At 41.1% G+C, this 18145-nt stretch overlaps 1 protein-coding gene across 10 annotated transcripts in view; it reads right to left on the bottom strand.

The window, feature by feature from the left end:
* Nucleotides 1-2275: 2275 nt before the first annotated feature.
* The window catches only part of ACSL6 (acyl-CoA synthetase long chain family member 6), a 64187-nt gene continuing 48317 nt past the window's right edge, over nt 2276-18145 (bottom strand). For 8 of the 10 annotated variants that reach the window (XM_060008890.1, XM_060008887.1, XM_060008889.1 and 5 more), the window contains 5 exons: nt 16973-17089; nt 13878-14021; nt 12759-12860; nt 11740-11811; nt 2277-2984 (listed from right to left, as the gene is read on the bottom strand). In XM_060008890.1, coding sequence (XP_059864873.1) covers nt 2847-2984; nt 11740-11811; nt 12759-12860; nt 13878-14021; nt 16973-17089 — 573 coding nt within the window. In that variant the 3' untranslated portion in view covers nt 2277-2846. Of the gene's footprint in view, nt 2985-11739; nt 11812-12758; nt 12861-13877; nt 14022-16972; nt 17090-18145 lie in introns of all 10 variants that reach the window. The other 2 variants (XM_060008888.1, XM_060008895.1) reach the window with 2 other exon arrangements.

Here is an 18145-nt window from a genome sequence, read left to right as displayed (position 1 = left end):
CATTTGGAAAATAAAGAATAATTCATTCCCTTTACTGCAGAAAAATAAAAGATCAGAGGTTCTTTGATGGGTAATACAATCAAATTAAGTGTTGACTTCAAGTTGCTAAAACATTACCTGACTATAAAAATTGCAATGAAAAAATCCTATTTTTTCTCATGCTTGCAGTTTTACCTAAATTTAGAACGAAAGGTTGACTTACTCATGTGAGGGAGACTAGGTATGTTTATTCCTTAGACTCCTGAGTTCGTGAGTTCCTAATATGTGAAGCTAGGCCTGCACATACCTGGTCAGTTTCCTCTCTCACCTGGAGGAGAATCACAATACAAAGATGTCTTTTATGGCAAAAGGAAAAAAAAATTGGTGTATATTCTATTTTATATCTTTATAGACAACAAGATTAGTTTGTAAAATGTAAGAATTACTAACACATTTAAATGAGAAAGAGAGAAAAGGCCAAACATTTAAGAACATGTTTATGTTACGTAATTGATCTCCGTTATACCTCTAGACTTAAATCGGATCTGATGTCCACTATGAATGTAAATGTCTTAAGTACATAGCCTTTTTCTACATTGGTTAAAGAGAAATACAAACTTTTCCCCCCTCAAAATAAAGTTGGGAAATCTGAAGTAAGAAGGATTTTTTTTCCATTAACACATATTGTTTCATTTCTCCTTTATTAAAAAATTCAGTAAAGTTAAACAGTGGAAAAAATAAATGTACAAGCAATATATTTAGGGCCCACTGTTTACTGTTCTCAGCACATCTGCCAGAACCTATTTATATGCCCAAGTGTGACGATTTTCACAGGAATCAGGAAGGCGAATAGAAACATAAGATCTTTAAAGTGAGAAAGAGAAGAAATCTTAAGTTATCCATAATCAATTATCTCTAACTATTATTAGGTATAAATGTAATCAAAATAAATTTTAAATTATTTGCTTATAATTTCATTGTCTAAAATCCTTTGGAAACAAAGACAAATATGAAATTTAGTTGAGCAGAAGGACAATGGGAAAGAGGTTCATTTTCCTCAAGATGTGAAGCTACTTGCCTTTAAAATAATACAAATATCCAATTCAGGTAATGATTTTCTCTTTTAATTAGTCAAATATATATTAAATATAAAAAAATTAATGCTATGTATAATAGATGTGGCCTTGGACATTTTTAATATTTGTTTATTTAGAAATGCCTTTAAAAATTAATGTGCACAGAACTAGGTCATCTACTAAAAGTCAAATTTATAAGTGCAAGTAGTGGGACTGCAGAGAGAATCCAGCAAAGGAATATGTAAAAGATTGGATAAATAAATCAAATGAAGCTGTGGTCGTCCACTTTTGTGAAGACTGAAATATAAGTGTATAATCACTGGTGCAGATTCATCTAGTGAGCCTGTGTGATTATGCAGTTTCTAACCGACAGCATTTATTGACAGTTTGGATTTGCTCCAGGGGTAAGGAGCTTCTGGACTGTGAATACTGCCCCCATCTCTGCTTTCAGAGTCCTGTCTCTACAGAAGAAAACACTTTCCTAGGGACAGTTTCTTCTGTAGATGCAGTCTGTAGCTTGGAACCTAACTGCTGTCCATGCTGGGCTTTAATTATATGACATTGTTGGCACCCAGGTGCAAGAAGTATTTAAACACATAACGCCAAGAAAGGAGGTTTTCATGGGTAAGCTTAGAAGGGTTTAGAGATTCTATGCATGAAATTATTTCCCAAGGAGATATTTATCTATGATGGACGTAAACAGTTTTCTAGGGGTATTTTGAAGAGGTTCTTCAAACTTACGTTGTTGAAAAATTATTTCATTTGGAAATAACATCCCCCCCTCCCTACATCCTGCCGTGATAATCTCTTACTGGAAGAAAGTGAAGCTGTTCAGAATTATTGCCATATGGGTTTCCCAGGCCTGGCATGGACACATTGAGAATGGAAAGACTGGAAGAACCCAGCAAGGAACATCAGTACATTAATTGCTGCCCACCCTGAGAAATAATTCTGGGTTTCTTCTCCCAAGTCTTCCCTAAAGGTCCATTCATTGCAGAGCAGAGTCAAACAGACATCTTTTATAATTCATGTGGTAAGACATCCATGAATATACACATACTATCCTTGAAGTAGTTGTACATTACATTTTTTTCTAGGTAGCTCCTTAATATTTGAATGAGCTTAATAAATAAGAAAATGTATTGAAAGATCTTTGTAAAATGTTATGTAAATACATTTGTTTTAAGAATACTTGAATTTGCATTCTTCATAAATAAAAGTAAAAATTGGAGAGAAAATTTTTTCACATCAATGAGGATTGTTATGTTTAAAGAATCTGAAGTTATGTAGAATGTGAGCTATCATGTTTTGTTTCAGAATTATTCTGTATTAGTTTTAATTTTTTAAGTCTGATTTAATTGTGATTTTGACCATCAGTTATTGAATGAGGTAGTCCACATTGCCTAGATATTTGCTGTACCTGGTTACTATTCCACAAATAATTAAGTACAATATATCAGTTATGTTTTTCCTTTATGTTTAATAGAAGTTCTGTGAACACTGAGAATATATTACTTTTAGTGGTACACAGTTCTTGAGAAAAGTCTTGATTTTTACAATGCCATTTCTGATATTTTTAGCAGCTTACTACAATATCATTGTAATAAAAATAAAGTATACTCGGTGATGAGAGAGAAAATATTGTTAAAGACCTCTTGGGACAGGAAGAGGCTCAGTCATAAGGTCACGTGCTTTTCATTTTCAGCTGCATCATTCTGACACATTACTTTCAAAAAATAACTATAATATTGCTACAATGTCCATTATACTGAGAAGAACTTCCCTTGAACTTCACATGGAGATTGAGTAAAGCTCTTCTATTTGTTTTTTGAAGTACTCTCTCAGCTCAGGTCTCTTAGCCTTTAGTGTTGGTGTCAGCAAGCCATTTTGAACTGAGAACATATCAGAGTGGATGTGAATGGCTTTAACCTAAAAACCAAATGCAGAATACATCTTTATCAGGAATATAACACAGCATTCATAGCATACATGATAAAAGTAGACAGGCATATGGGAATAGAAATATTGATATAAAAACACTATGCCTATTTAAAAGTCAGAGTTATCCTAATAACATTTCAGCCTATTTGATATGTCTGAAAGCCACCTTTTTTCCTTCTTACTCCTCCATTTAGCCAGTCAACAGAAATGAGTTAGTTACTCTGTGCCAGGCACGGAGGACACAAAGGGGGATCATGAGCACCCCTGCCCTCGGGGAGTGCACACTGGAATCCAGTAGAGCAGACACACTGGGTAATTATTAGACAATGCGGTCTACACAGGATGAAGGGCACCTAACTCAGTTATGGCAGGGAAGAGAGAGGAGCAGTCAGGGAAGCCTTCTCAAATCAGGTGAGTGTTAAAGGACGAGTAAGAGTTAACCAGCAAAGGAGGAGAGGTGGGTGGAGAAGGGCATTTCCAGGCAGAGGCAACCCTATGAACAAAGCTACGGGAGTGAGAAATGGCAGAGTATGAAAAAGGAAATCCAAGTGATTTCTGTTGTAGTTACATAAGGTAGGAGGCGAAGTGGGTGAGAGATGAAGCTGAAGTGGTAGATGGGGCAGTTTATAGAGGAAAACAGTAGGAGATTTTTATACAGGGCAATGACATGGCTGAATATACAATTTATAAAGATCTCTCCAAGAGAAATGTGAAGATGGCTTTTAAGAATGTTAAGATTAGAAGCAGGGAAACCAATCAGAAGGACCTGACCAATCCACAGGAGAGAAGAAGATAAGGGCCTGCACCTACAGAAGTGGCAGAGACAGAGACAAGTAAGCAGTTCTAAGAGCGATTTAGAGATAAATGGGCAGGATGTAATAAAGAAGGAGGCAGCCTTGAGGACTTCCAGGTTTCCAGCTTGGAGGGCTGCATGGACAGTGGTGCCATTCACAGGAGAAATATAAAGTCTAGGCGGGGACATGACGAGTCTGTGTTAAAAAAAAAAGTTCTGCCAGAAAATGTGATCACATTATTGGAAGGAGGAATGGAGGGATCAGACTTAGTGTTCGTGTTGCCTATTTCCATGAGGCAGATTCCAGGCCTCCTCATGCAAAGTCTCTTTGCAAGCCTGAATGGGGGACCAGAGAGATAGACGAACTAACCTGGGAGGGCCTGGGCAGTCTCCTCCCACATGAGATTTCAGCTGAAAGGGTGACTGTCAGTTCAACCAGAATTTTATGATCTGGGCTTGAGCTGAATCCTGGAGTGACAATGTCTCTAAGAAATTGTATCCTGACTGACAACTGGGTCTATATTCAATTATTTTGTTGAGACAACAGATCCATATTATTAAATAGCAAATGAACTGCTATATATAGACTTTAAAAAATTAACTCAAAATATATGCGCTAAATACATATATATTTTCACTTGTTGTTTTGCTTAATTGGCATCTATTGAGCAACTACCATGTGTCAGGTATAGTGTAAGGCACCAGGGATACAAAGAAGAACAAGACACAATCTCTGCACACATGGAGCTTACAATCTAACGAGGGATGCTGCAGTATGATAATACTACTATAGGGACGAGCAGTTGTCAGTTGCTTTCCCAGTATCACTCCCTATCTTCCATGCTAATAAAACCCAGGTTTTGTTTGGGGCCAAAATGTTCTATGTAAACTATGACAATCCTATGTCCTGATTTCCCAGGCTCCCTTGCAGCTAAGGTGTAGTCATAAGATCCATCTGTGGCTAGTGAGAAGGGATAGCTTTTGCTTTCCTAATAAAAGGTCCAGACATACCTATTTCTACCCACTCTCTTTTTTTCCTTCCTTGAATATGGACAATGTCCAAAGCTGTAGCAGCCACAGAAAGTGATAAGCCAACATACTAAGAAGGGAGAGTGGAAAGATAGGCAGAGCCTAGGTCTTTGAGAACCTGTACCTGCCTTGGACTGCCTATGTTCGGACTTCTTATGTGAGAACACCAAAAAAACACACCCTATGTGTTTAAGACCCTGAGGGTTTTCTTTTAGAGCTGAATGCCTTTCTGATATAGCACCTAACCCAGTCTCTGGAGCAGGATTCATTGAAAAGGGATGCTTGAGTTGAACTCTGGAGGATAAGTAGGCTTTGGCCAGATGAAGATAGCAAGGGGAAGGGAGAGGCTGTTATATGGCTCTAGGCAGAGGCAACATGTGCCAAAACACACTTGGGACATCACAAGTATAGGCTGCAGCAGGTGATACAAATAAAGAAGAAGAAAGAGATGGGGCTGGGGAGATAGGCTGGGGCCAAATTACAAAGGATCAATATGCCAAGGTAGGGATTTTGGACATAATTCTTTAAACAATTTTTAATCAGTGAGAGACAGTACTAGCATGCATCTTTGGAAAGATTACCCTGTTAAGAGAGGATTAAAATGAGGTAAAAGTGGAAGCTGGAAGACCAGCCAAAAGGCAAGATTGATGGTGATTTAGGCTATAAAGTTGGCTGTGGAGATGGAAATAGATTTGGGGAGTAGAAAGGACAGGACTTACAATTGGTTTGGGTAATTGATAGAGAAAGAGATTTTAAGACGGGCTCTAGGTTTCTGCTTGAGCAGAAAAACTGGAGGAGGAGCAGAAAGATTCTTTGGAGGCAGGAAGATCAAGTATTCATGTCAAGTTTGAAATGCTTCTGAGACATCCAAGTGGTTTTTGGACATTGGATATATTAGTATTAGTATGTAGGACACAGCTTCAGCCTGGGCTTGAGAGACAGGAGTTTCTTGAGGAGTAGAAAGGAACGGGGGTGTGGGTTACAGAAGCCAGGAGAACAAGAGTGAAAGGTTACTGTGGCATGTGTTACTGTCATATGAGAATTGTTAATTAAAATCAATAGATACAATCAGGAAATGACTTATTTCAAAAATCAGTCTATGCACCACCTCACACCCATTAGGCTGGCTATTATCCAGAAAACAGAAATAACAAGTGTTGGTGAGGATATAGAGAAACTGGAATATATACCCAAAAGAATTGAAAGCAGGATCTCAAAGAGATATTTGTAAATCCATGTTCATAGCAGCGTTATTCACAATAGCTAAAACAGGGAAGCAACGCAAATGTCCATCAGCAGATGAATGGATAGGCAAAATGTGGCATAGACATACAATGGAATATTATTTATATAAAGTAAGGAAATTCTGACACATGCTACAACATGGATGAACTTTGAGGGCGTTAGGCTAAGTGAAATAAGCCAGTCACAAAAACACAAGTACTTAGAGTAGTCAAAGTCATAGGGACAGAAAGTAAAATGGTGGTTTCTGGAGGCTGGGGGGAGGGCGGGAATTGGGAGTTATTGTTCGAGGGGTACAGAGCTTCATTCTACAAAATGAAGAGTTACAGAGATGGATGGTGGTGATGGTTGTACAACATTATGAATGTATTAATGCCGCTGAACTGCACACGTAAAAAATGGTTAAGATGGTAAATTTTATGTTATGTGTATTTAACCACCAAAAATTTAAAAATTGGAAAAAATCAATGTATGCAAATAGTCGCAAAAAATTCAACATGTCAGTGATTGTTTTCCAAATCTCTGATGCTAACGGTCTAGTGTCCTGGCAGGTGGGTATTATAATATGACAAAGAAGTCTTTCCTCAGAAAATTCTCCATTGCATTCACTGATTTTTCAGATCAAAGACTCAATATACAAAGAAGACCCCTAAAACAGCTACACTTTCTACTTCTTAAAAAGTTTTTAAGAAAAATTCTGGCATTTTTGAAACCCATGCTTGTAATTTTAAAATGTGATAATTTTCAAATGAGCACAGCATTAATAAATGAGATTCATCTTTGTCTCTTTAGAAATTTGTTCAAATGAAGGATTCACTTTTGCTATAAAAAGAATAGCATTTTAAGGGATTCGTGTGTGGTGGGAAGGGGAGGACTGGACTTTAGGCTAAAATTAAAGCTAGCATTACAGGTAGCTGCCTCAACTTTACCTTACATACTGAAAGGATTTCTACTTGGATATCCAGTATAAATAACTGGAAATCTGAGGCTCTTGGCTAAAAAGAGGCATTATCGAATGTTTCAAAATTTGTTAAGGTTCTTGTAAAAAGTGTTTTGTTTGAAAATTCTCTCAACTCCAATATAAAATAAAAATTTTCTGCATTTTTTTCATGGCAAAATAAAAAAAATTTAAAAAAAAATTCTCTCAGTGTTTTTGATGCTCAAAGAAGCAAGGATTTGGTAAGGAATAGGGCTGCCAGTTTTTGTACCCTCTGGAATATACTTTTTTCCTAATTTGTTTTGATCAAACATAAATCATCCTAGGGGATCCAAAATTCACTGGAAACAGGTCCCAAGGGAGACGTTTTCAGACCATAGTGCACTGAGAGCTAGGGGTTCTGCAGTGGCCTCTGCTGGGCAGGGGTATAGAGGTGGAGATGGGCGTGAAGGTGGAGTGTAGACAGACACGGGTGGGATGAGGTGGGGGAGAGGCAAAAGTGCATTGGAGGCGGGGTGGGGGAGGGATGAGTGAGGGGGCTGGGTTGAGGGGTGGGAGGTGGAAGACAGGCTCTGGCTCAAGCCCCAAACCTACCAGAGCAGCACTGCTCTTATGTTTTGTACGTGCTCATAAGGTGCATATAAGATGTCATCTAAGTTCTGCTACTCAAGTTCAGAAATCACCATTTGATAACAAAACTAGCTAGCTTGAAGAAAATATGAACAAAATCCAAATCAAACTTAATCCTAGATACAGTGATTTAACTTAGTAATTCATGTTTACCTCCATGAAATGAAAAACTGGCAGTGCTAATATCCTTAATTTTTTTTTTAAAGTTCCTTTCTGATAGAAACAGTATCACATAAAGACTTCTGGCAAGTGTAAACGATCTATCCACCTTCTTCTGTAAATGAAATTAATAATATAATTTTATAGGAGATGCCAATGCCAAGATACAATTTCTACAAGTGTCCTGGCAGCCTGGGTTTCAGCTCATCTGCATTCCTAACAGCATGTGGAGAACATGTGTAATTGAGACAAGAGTCTATGTTCAGTACAGGGACTTGGGAGAACACCTCTGAAAATACAGCAGTGACAAGCAGAAGCTTCAAACAATACAGCACAGGGAAGATGACTCTCATAGGGAGAGCTACATACACTATTTAGATGGTAAGTAGAATGTAAAAGAAAACACTATGATCTTAGGAAGAAAGAACTGCGTCTGCTGGTAGATTTTGAGTATCTGTCAAACCAGCAACCTGTAGCAGGCCTAAAGTGCTGACTGGGGCATCTGCAGTTCAATGTGGCTCTCTACAACATAGTCTCTGCCTGAGGAGAGGAAACACAATTAAATACAGTGTTGAGGGAAGCCGAGTAATATGGCACTCAGCTCACCTTTCAGCCACTTAGTGAGCAGATCAGAGTGGCACTACTGCCAGTCCCTGCTCCAGTCTGACCTACAGCCCTGGGTCTATTTAAATTCTTCCATGAAAATACCTATACAAATTGCGCCAGTGACTAAAAGTCTAATCAGTAAGTGGGAAAAAATGAGTCAAAACAGTTCTTTAACTGACCTTAACTGTGGGCCCCAAACCTATAGTTAGTTTATTTTCAGAAGTAAACCAATGGTAAAACGAATTTTCATTTTTTATAAATAATTACATATTTTCTAATAAAACCAAACTGTTGAATTATGGGGGGGGGGAAGGAACGAGAATCTTTAGTCTCCCTTTATGCCTAACACAACATAAAACTTGTTTTCCAGTTTGCAATAAGCAAAGTTTTTGTTGAGGAAAGAAGGAAGGAGATGCTTAATGTTACCTCCCTTTCTGAAACTACACTCTTGTCACGGAAAAGTGATTCTATAGTTTTTTTTTAATTTAAAGATACTATAACATTTAAATATTATATTGGAATATAATGCCTCAAAAATGTCAATGTATGCCAACTCATTAAAGCATAGAAATTTTCATAATTCTGAAAAAAAAAACTATTTAAAATCTTTCAATGGTATTACTCTGTGAAACACTTTAACACACAATATTGCTTGTAGCTAATAAACACAGAGTGAATAATTTAGGACAAGAGAAATTTTAAAATTTTAAATTAGGGAAATGTTCAATTCATTTCTGATTTAAAGGTAAATTGATTAGGTAAGTATTCATTTCAATGACAAGAAATACAGTAAAATATATTTAGCAAGGGCTTTGCAGTCCGAATTTGAAAACTGTCAAGTTTCAAAGTTCACTTTGTATTTTATACGCCTATGCAAACTAATAAGGCATAGAAATGTCAAAAAAAAAAAGGTTAAATCACAGTTAAGTATGCTCAGATACTTCCCAAGAACCTACATATTTTAATTATTGATAACAGTTATTTTAAATGCTTCTTATCTACTCATTAAATCTCCATAAATTGATAATGGTTGGCCTAGTTCTAGGAATTGTCTGTTTCTGGAAATCAAATTACGTTAATTTTTCATCTAATTCAAAGTTTCATTCAGATCAATGCTGCCCAGTAAGTCTGAACTCCTAAAGCTTCTGTTGAATGATTTAAGCCTTGGGCTTGGATATCTACTGGGGGAGGAGGGGGGGTAAAAAATTAGCATTAAGCCTTAATTGATCATTCCTTTTTGAGGAAAAGGGAAAAGGACTAGCTGACAATAGATTATGGATTAACTCAAGTAATTTATGTTGAGCTTTGGAACACAACTAGGAGCACACACCAACAAAGAGGAGAATGAGAACAGAGAAAATGAAGAGGTAACAGCCTTGGCAATAAAACTCAGGCCTTTGGGATGCCACATGACTTCTCTGTATTTAAGGTTACCATGGCGAGGGCCGAATATTAGAGCAGAAACTTTGCTTAAGGCGTATGGAAAGTCAAGAATACGTCTCCTCTCAGTAAAAGCTCTAACTTGAGCAATGGTTAACACTGGAACCTTAACCAAAGGTTTCTTTTAAACATAAGCTTAAGAGTGGTAGTCTTTTCCAAGGAGAGGACTCTGTTACAATTCTCCACCTGCTCTGAGGCAGATCATGCAGCCCACATCCAGCAGGGGGCATGCAAGCCTTGGGAATCACAAGGGTATCCGCAGGATCCCCAGTGCACCCCCAGCGTCCTTACAGCCATCCATTCAGGTAATAGGGAGCCCAGATCAACCAGGTCTCCAACCACTCATTTGTGGCGCCTGCTCTACAGGATCACATCTACAGTCACACAGCTCCCCGTAATGGAAGAGCAATGAAGTCAGTTTTAGCAAATTTAGGAATTTAATTATCATGCCAGAAATGACCTTGCATTCAGAAAGATAAATATGACTTGCCTGAATGCCTCAGATTTTATAATTTTTAAAAATAAGGATTTATTCATCCAGGCCTTATTTGCCCTAAAACACACTGATGGATGAGGGTAAAGCAGTTTCTCTCAAGCTAGATTAATGTAAAGATCCATTTCAAAAGAAAAACAATTCCCTCAAACCCTGAAACTATATTTAGATTTCCTCACTTTGAAACTTAAGAAATTAAAAGTCTTAATCTGTGGAAATGTTTTCTAATTGTCAAACAACTGCTGTAAGAGTTTATATTTAAAACTGGTTTAAAAATGTTTTTAGGTTAACATCAAAATGAACATATACAAAGGGGCTTCCCTGGTGGTGCAGTAGTTGAGAATCTGCCTGCCAATGCAGGAGACACGGGTTCAAGCCCTGGTCCGGGAAGATCCCACGTGCAGTGGAGCAACTAAGCCCGTGAGCCACAACTACTGAGTCCGTGTGCCACAACTACTGAAGCCCAAGTGCCCCAGAGCCCATGCTCTGCAACAAGAGAAGCCACCGCAGTGAGAAGCCCGCGCACCACAACAAAGAGTAGCTCCCGCTCACCGCAACTAGAGAAAGCCCGTGCGCAGCAACGAAGACCCAACACAGCCAAAAATAAATAAATAAAAAAATTTATATTAAAATAAAAGAACAGATAAAATTTAAACTTCTCATAAACCTTGCAGATCCTTAATACTATATTTGGGGACACTGTTGGAGAACCATTTTATGAAAAACAATTATATTAAATACATACTAAGAAATTTTTAAAAATCAGCCTATTAATATTTTTCTGTTTGAAGAATTTTTCTTTTTGAATTTGTGACTAAAGAGGATTATAAATGGCATGTGTAAGTAGGACCAAGTACGCTTATGAACTCAGTTACGAAAAAGAACCCCAACCTTGCAAAGACGGAAAGTCTTAGAGGTCTGCTGTGTCCACTCCCAACACACTCTTTGTTTCCTCCTCTTTGTTCAGGGCATGCTGGGCTGACAGATCAGTGGCCCCAGGAGTGCAATCTTTCTGATGTCCTAGCAAGTAAGCTTGCCTGCTGCAGCCAAGAAGACAGTCCCCATAAAAATAAAAATAAGACAGGAGTCTGGTCTTGAGTACTGCACGCAGCTTGGAGACACACCATGTAGACATGCTGTACCAGTTATGGCTAGGGTAATATTTCAGCTTTATGAACATCTGTGATTATGAGGACAATAGGCACAGTCTCACTCAGCCTACGACCGATTTTAGTTAGGATGCAGGCTGTTGCAAAGTCAGCTTAGAACAGGCCTTCAGGGGTCCGTTAGTACACTGCCTGTCTGCAGGCCACAGCATGGAGGATAGGGAATCTAGGTCAGGGTCACTGTTGGTTACTTTAATTCTCATCCCTGCATAAAGGGCAGTAACAAGTATGGAGAAGGTAACAGTTACCTGTTCAAAAGAATGGAGTCCACTTTCTTTTCCTAACCTCACCATATCTTCCAAAATGGCTTTCCTCAGCTCCTGAATTGAACCATATAGGTAAAATTACAAGGCAAAAACACATTTCAAAATGGAGATAGAAGAATCAATGAGTTGTGAGCAAAGTATAACTGGCAATCATACCAACACTCCCCCCACCTTTCAAACCCCCAACTAGGGCTGACGCTCCCTGGCAGAAAGCCAATTACCATCCCTCATCTGGCAAGTAAGTGCCTGCATGGCCTAAGGAGTGTCCAACAACAGGCTAAGGGACCACTCAATTTTGTTTTTTAAAGCAGACCTCTGGTCAGCCTAGTGAGTCTCAGGGGCCCTGTCACCCCCAGAAGAGCCCAGGGCCTGGTGGGAGCTCTAGGGTTCATGGCTGCTGCTAAGAAACAGATCATGTGACTGAGGGGCCGATGCTGAGTCAGGGCACAGAGATCCTCTGAGTCAGGGCACAGAGATCCTGGCACAGTACATGTGCCAGGAGAAGGCTTCTGGAAGGTGTGAGCGGCAAATGTTCTAAGCAGGGAGAACTGTGCTCCTTTTTCAATTCCATGACTGTCTCTCTAAGCCCAGTAGATATAAAAGCTACCTCACATTAGGAGAGAGCAGGGCCAGTGAGTCAGAAGGCCTATTCTCACATCTGACACTGCTGTTAACCAGCTATGTGGCTTTGGGCAAGACGCCTCCCTCTCTGGACTCTCCTGCAAGCTGCAAAACAACAGGGCTGGACAAACTTTCTCTGATGTCTCCTGGCTGGAAAATTCAATAGTTTATCAAGTGTTCTAAGAAGAGAGATGAGCTCCTTCTACAACAATGACAAAAGACAAACCTCTGGTTTAGGATTCCTACCATTTATAAAATAAAGTTAGAAATTTCCCTATAGGTTCAAATTTCACTTGGGCTACTGTTTTTGTATGTCCTCTCATTATGCAGTATCACAGAAGGTCCAGCAGTCTTTTGGGGAACAGCCCCAAGGTACAGACCTTATTTGTGCAGAGCTCTGCATACGTCCCTTCAATTCCTCTCTCCTGGGCCCAAGAGGGCATGACTTCCGGGTCGGGCACGACTATGCCCACCAAAAAGGCCTGCGATCCCACCAAAGGAAAACACAGTTATGACAAAAGCTTTTAAAGTGGTTATTTGCGGTCCAGCATTAAAACTAATCTCTTGGTATTCTCAGACTCCACTCTTTTCTAAAAATATGTATATGTTTATGTTATGAAACATATCACACATTCTCGACAGAAATATTCTTGAATATTTCTGATATATTTCCCTAACTTCGTAAAAAGTTTATTAATAAAAAATAAGCTTAAGAAGATTAGGAATCAGTAAGGTTAGTCCTGTATGTACCTTTGATTCTCATGCCAATCTTAAATGAGTACATCTTTAGGATACTAATCAACCAGCTCTACAATCCAAAACACATACATTTCTAAGGATTTCCAGACCATTTTGAAACTGATTCATTAGTATGGTCCTCATTCTTTAAGAACACCATTTTAATTTTTAAATCATTTTCTTAAAAAATAATTTAATAGTCTTTAATTACATAAATCCAATGATAGCACAGAATATATTCACAGTGATCTTTCTGACTTCAGATCTAAATGATACCAGAAAGCAGAATAAATATAAATCCTCTTCAAATAATTTAATCCTGTACTATATTAGCACATTAGCTTAATATATTAAGATATATCATCAGTATCATTATTTGCAATACTGCATCTATTTATCTGTAAAGTTCTTATGTGTATTTCAAAATCAAAAGAGCAGAAACCCTGAATCTCGCTTCAGCATATTACCTCAAAATTCCTCTTGGAAGTAGACAGAGCATAAGTTAAAAGTAGTGGGAATGTTATTACTACTACTTTAAGCAACTTATTTACCTAACTGCAATTTACCAAACTATAAGCAATTAAGATTTCTCCCTTAGAAAGGCATTTTCTCTCATGATCCTATACGCCAGAGAATACCAGTATCTGATTGGAAATTAATGTTCATCACTTTAATCAAATACCAGTTACTTAGGAAACCATTCCCAGAGTACTCATCAGGCCCAAAGTACGTGTGGGAGGGCTGAGGCCTAGGGGACTCACCTTTAAGCTGTCCCCATGGACATACATTTGTGCAACAGGCTCACTCCGGATGTAGATGTTCTCAATCATCTCGGGCGCAATATATTCTCCCTGAGCAAGTTTAAATATGTGCTTCTTCCGATCAATAATTTTAAGAGTTCCAGCCTGTGGAATTGGACAAGCGGCTTCATAAAATGGTGGCATTCCCAAGCCTGAGCCCCTCACTCATTAGTGCCATAGCCCCTCACCTCTCCAACGCCCGGTCTCACCCTGCAAGCCCCACCAGATCTGCTCGTGCACCTGACATCTCTGCTCTCATGGAGCCACTGCACGGCTGGAGAGGGACGCCGTGCACAAGGGTGGATGGCTCCCAAGCTCTGCTGGGCCCTGAGTGCCCACTGTCCTGTACCCTTACCATGCGCCCTACTCCCCCTCCCACCCCTGCCACCCTGGTGCCCAGCAACAGGTGCCCTCCTCCTCAGGAGGCCACCCACCTTCCCATCAGGGCTCCTCTAACCCAGGCCCTCGCTCCAGCTGTCGCTTTTCTCAGCAGCATCTTCAGATTCTCCCCCTTGAACCATGCTTAGGCCACCACTCCCAAAGAGCAGCCTCTCCATCCTTCAGCACATAGCACAGCTCTGGCAGAGGACCCCAGGTGGCATTAGGAGCCCTCTCCCTCCAGGACCTCTGCAGCAGGCAGGCCACCCCTTGGGCAGTGAGTGCTTGCACCCCTGGCCTCCAGGAACCCCACTCACCTCCCTGACTCCCTTCAAAACTTTTTGAATTTCCAAGGTGAATAGGTGGGTCTCTCTCCTTTGGCTCTCTCCTTGAATGTTGCAACTTCCTCACCTTCACTGACGATGCTCCTTGAGGTGACCACCATTTATCTCCTAAGTGGCCACTCCTGCATATGTCTGAGCTTCCAGCCAGAGCTCTTCACTGAGTTCCAGACCCAGAACCTCACTATCCTCCAAACTCTACAAAAACCAGGCCCTTTTCCCTGCACGATGCAACATGCCCTAAAGGAAGCTCATCCTTCTCCTCCTCAAGCCTGTCCCATTCCCCAAGCCCCAGACCTGGAGATGGCCTTGCCATTGGCCTCTCCTGGGACTTCCAGCAGTCAGGCTCATCTGTCCTCACTCATAAATCCTTCTCACAGACACCTCCTCCTCCATCAAAACCACTTCCTTACTGAACGTGTGCACACACTCTGGCCCTGCTCTATCTGTTCAATCATCAGAACCAGAGTAGTCTCGCCAGAAGAGAAAAACAAGCAGGCCTTGTTTTGCTCAAAATCCAGGCTGGACATCAGGGCCTTTCCCTACACTGGCTTCTTTGGTCCTCGTGGCACCCCATGAGCTGGGTGTCATCACCTCCATTTCATAAATGGTGAAGGTGAGGATTAGAGAGGTCAGTTAACGCCTCCAAGGCCACACAGCTAGGAGGTGGGAGAACCAGGTCTTTCTGGATCAGACACTTAGACCTTTTCCTTGATCTACCTAATACTATTTCAAAATAGTAATAATTTTAAAAACTGACTCCCACAGACTGCCTGCCTACTGCCTCGGGCTCTGAGTTCAGGCACAGCACTAGGTGCTTCACATGAATCAATTCACTTGCTTCTCACAACACCCTGCAAGGTGGGTGGTTTCATCCAAGTTACAGGGCATCAGTGGCAGATCCAGAGTTTTGTGGGACTTCAAGTTTTTTCCAGTTTTGAGACCCCCACCTTTAAGAAAAATAATATAAAATGAAGTGCAGAGCCTTGAAAGGGGCCTACGCAAGTGAAGGCTGAAGCCTAGGCTTCGTTAGCTGATGGGACAATCTACCCTCTGCCAGTGTCCAGGGTCCTGCTGCTTCTCCAGCCTCCCTCCTCCACATCTGTGGGAACCTCAGTTAGAATTCCTTGCCTCACACCTCTAGTGTCTCTCTACTTAGCACATGCTATTACTCCTGCCCTGACTGTCCTTCCCACTCTCCCCTCTCCTCTTGGAACAGGACTTAAATCCTGAGACTCAGAGCCAGTAGGCGCTTGTCCTTCTCCCCTAGGTGAGCATGACCCTCATCTCATGCCCATCACACTGGGTTGGGAACTGTCTAAAGATGTGTCTCTCCCCTGAGCATAGTCCCTGGCCCAGGGATACATCCATGTCTGCTGCAAGAGTGAGGGTGTCTCAAAGTGAAATGTGCAGTTCCAAGCAGGGGCAAATCAGCTCACCAGCCCAGAGGGCCCCTGGAGGGCTTAACATCATTCACCTGTCCAATAAATTCAACATCTCAGAACTCCACCCAAAATCTTAGCAATCTCCCAGAGACACAGGAAAGGTTTCCTGGGGTGGGCTGCTGCAGGTGGAGGCTCTCGGTTTCAGTTACATAGTTCTTTTCTGGTCATCGTTTCCATCTAAGCATCTCCTGGGTGCCAGGTATTGTGCTAAGGGCTTTACAGGTATAATCTCATTTGTTCCTTACAACAACGACCATAGAGGTAAGCAATGTTATCACCTCCATTTTACAAATGACAGAATGAGGCACCACTACTGGTTTTGGCTAAAAGTTGGGGGCCACCGCTAAAGAATGCCATGTAGCCTTACTTTCTTATTCTATAACTGAGTCAATACAGAGCCCCAGAGAGGGATGAAGCTTTGCTCAAGGTCACGAGAGCAGCTGCTAGCAGAGACAAAGGAAAGCCAGCATCCTCCTGCCCAGCTCCAAGCTCTTCACACTGCTCAGTGCCACCTGTCAGCTGGCGGCCAGTGTCCATGGGCTCCCAGGCCCTGCCTTCGTCAGATCTCCCAGAGTTACGAGCCCCATGCTCCTTGTACTTCACCCATCGGATTCCAGAACGCTGTCAGATCTCTTCCTGGAAACCTCTTAAGGGTAGGGGGTAGGCCTCAAACTCCAGTTCTACGCTCCCAGAAGATCCCTGTCACCTTCATCAGGAGGATGCAGGAGGAGGCTCTGGGGGCGAGGTAAGGAAGAACCTCCCATTTCCCAGAGGTATTCTGGAATGATTACTTCTCAGGGTGGATATAAAGACTCCTGCCTTGGAGTGAATCAGATTATACACACCCCCCCCACCACCATGTGTGGAGGCCCACGGTTCCAAACATACATACTGGCAGCCACTTCCCAATGTCTCCAGTGTGAAGCCAGCCGTCGTCGTCCAGGGCCTCCTTTGTCCTCTCCGGATCTTTCAAGTAACCTTTGAACACATTTGGTCCTCTCACACAGATCTGTAGGGACAAATGCCCGGTTTCTCTCAGCCCACAGCATAAGGAATCCTGATATGAGGCTGTCACGAGGCATGGGTAGAAAAATGGACACTATCCCTCAGGAAATCCACTGTGGAAACTACAGTGATGGAAAGAGAGGACAGGAACAGCCGCCAGCGTTCTCACCTGTCTCCTGCCTTCTCTCAAGCAGTGTCCTCTCCAACTACCTCTCTGCCGTCCCTTCTTCCTCAGGAACACTGCGGCTTTCGTATGCGCTGCTTTGTGACACTGGATGGGGTCTCATCAGATACTGAAAGCTGGCTGATTCTACCAGAGGTGCTTGAGCCCCCTGCTTCATGACCAGGCACTCAGCTTTCCTATCTACTCCCATGGAATGAACAAGCTGTACTAGTCTGCTTTTACAGTGAAGCATTGCAACGAAATCTGACTGATCATATAATGATAATTGGAAACTTGCAGTTGACTATCCATTAGGAAAACCAGTAATGGGAAGGAAACCTGGTCAAGGAGTATTTCAGAACACGGGGTATTGTTTTCTGTGAAAAATCAGATATCATTAACTGGCTTTCACCTAGCTGACCCAGGAACACTGGCTTTATTAGTCCAAATATTGCTAGAAAGCATGGATTGGATGAAGTTCACTTCCATGTCAACATCACACATATTCTGGTACTGTCAGACACTAATCAAAAAGATAAGTAAACAGATACTGACATAAGCTACTCCTTGGATTGAATAATTACCCAGACATTGGAATTTTCAGGGTAGAGCTTCCACTCAAGCTGTAGCTGACCTGTCCTACTTTACCCAGAACAGGGCTGGAACGCCCAATGAATTATGGAGACAAAGGGGCCCTGAGCAAGGGTTCTACATGTGCATAAAACTTGTTGACTATAATAAATCTATTGAGAATCAGAACTCCATGCCTGTTGGTCCTAGACCTGCCTCTTCTGGTTTTCCTTGAGTAAAAATAGTATCCACCTTTTTATTTAACATTAGTAAATTAGTGTGTTTTGGTTTTGTTTGTTTTAGTTTGGCAAAGGCATTACTTGAATT

The sequence above is a fragment of the Delphinus delphis genome, chromosome 3 (assembly GCF_949987515.2).
Source record: "Delphinus delphis chromosome 3, mDelDel1.2, whole genome shotgun sequence".
In the NCBI taxonomy this organism is placed as follows: Eukaryota; Metazoa; Chordata; class Mammalia; order Artiodactyla; family Delphinidae; genus Delphinus; species Delphinus delphis.
Note: the sequence above shows the minus strand (reverse complement) of the source record. Positions and strands in the feature narration are given on the sequence as shown.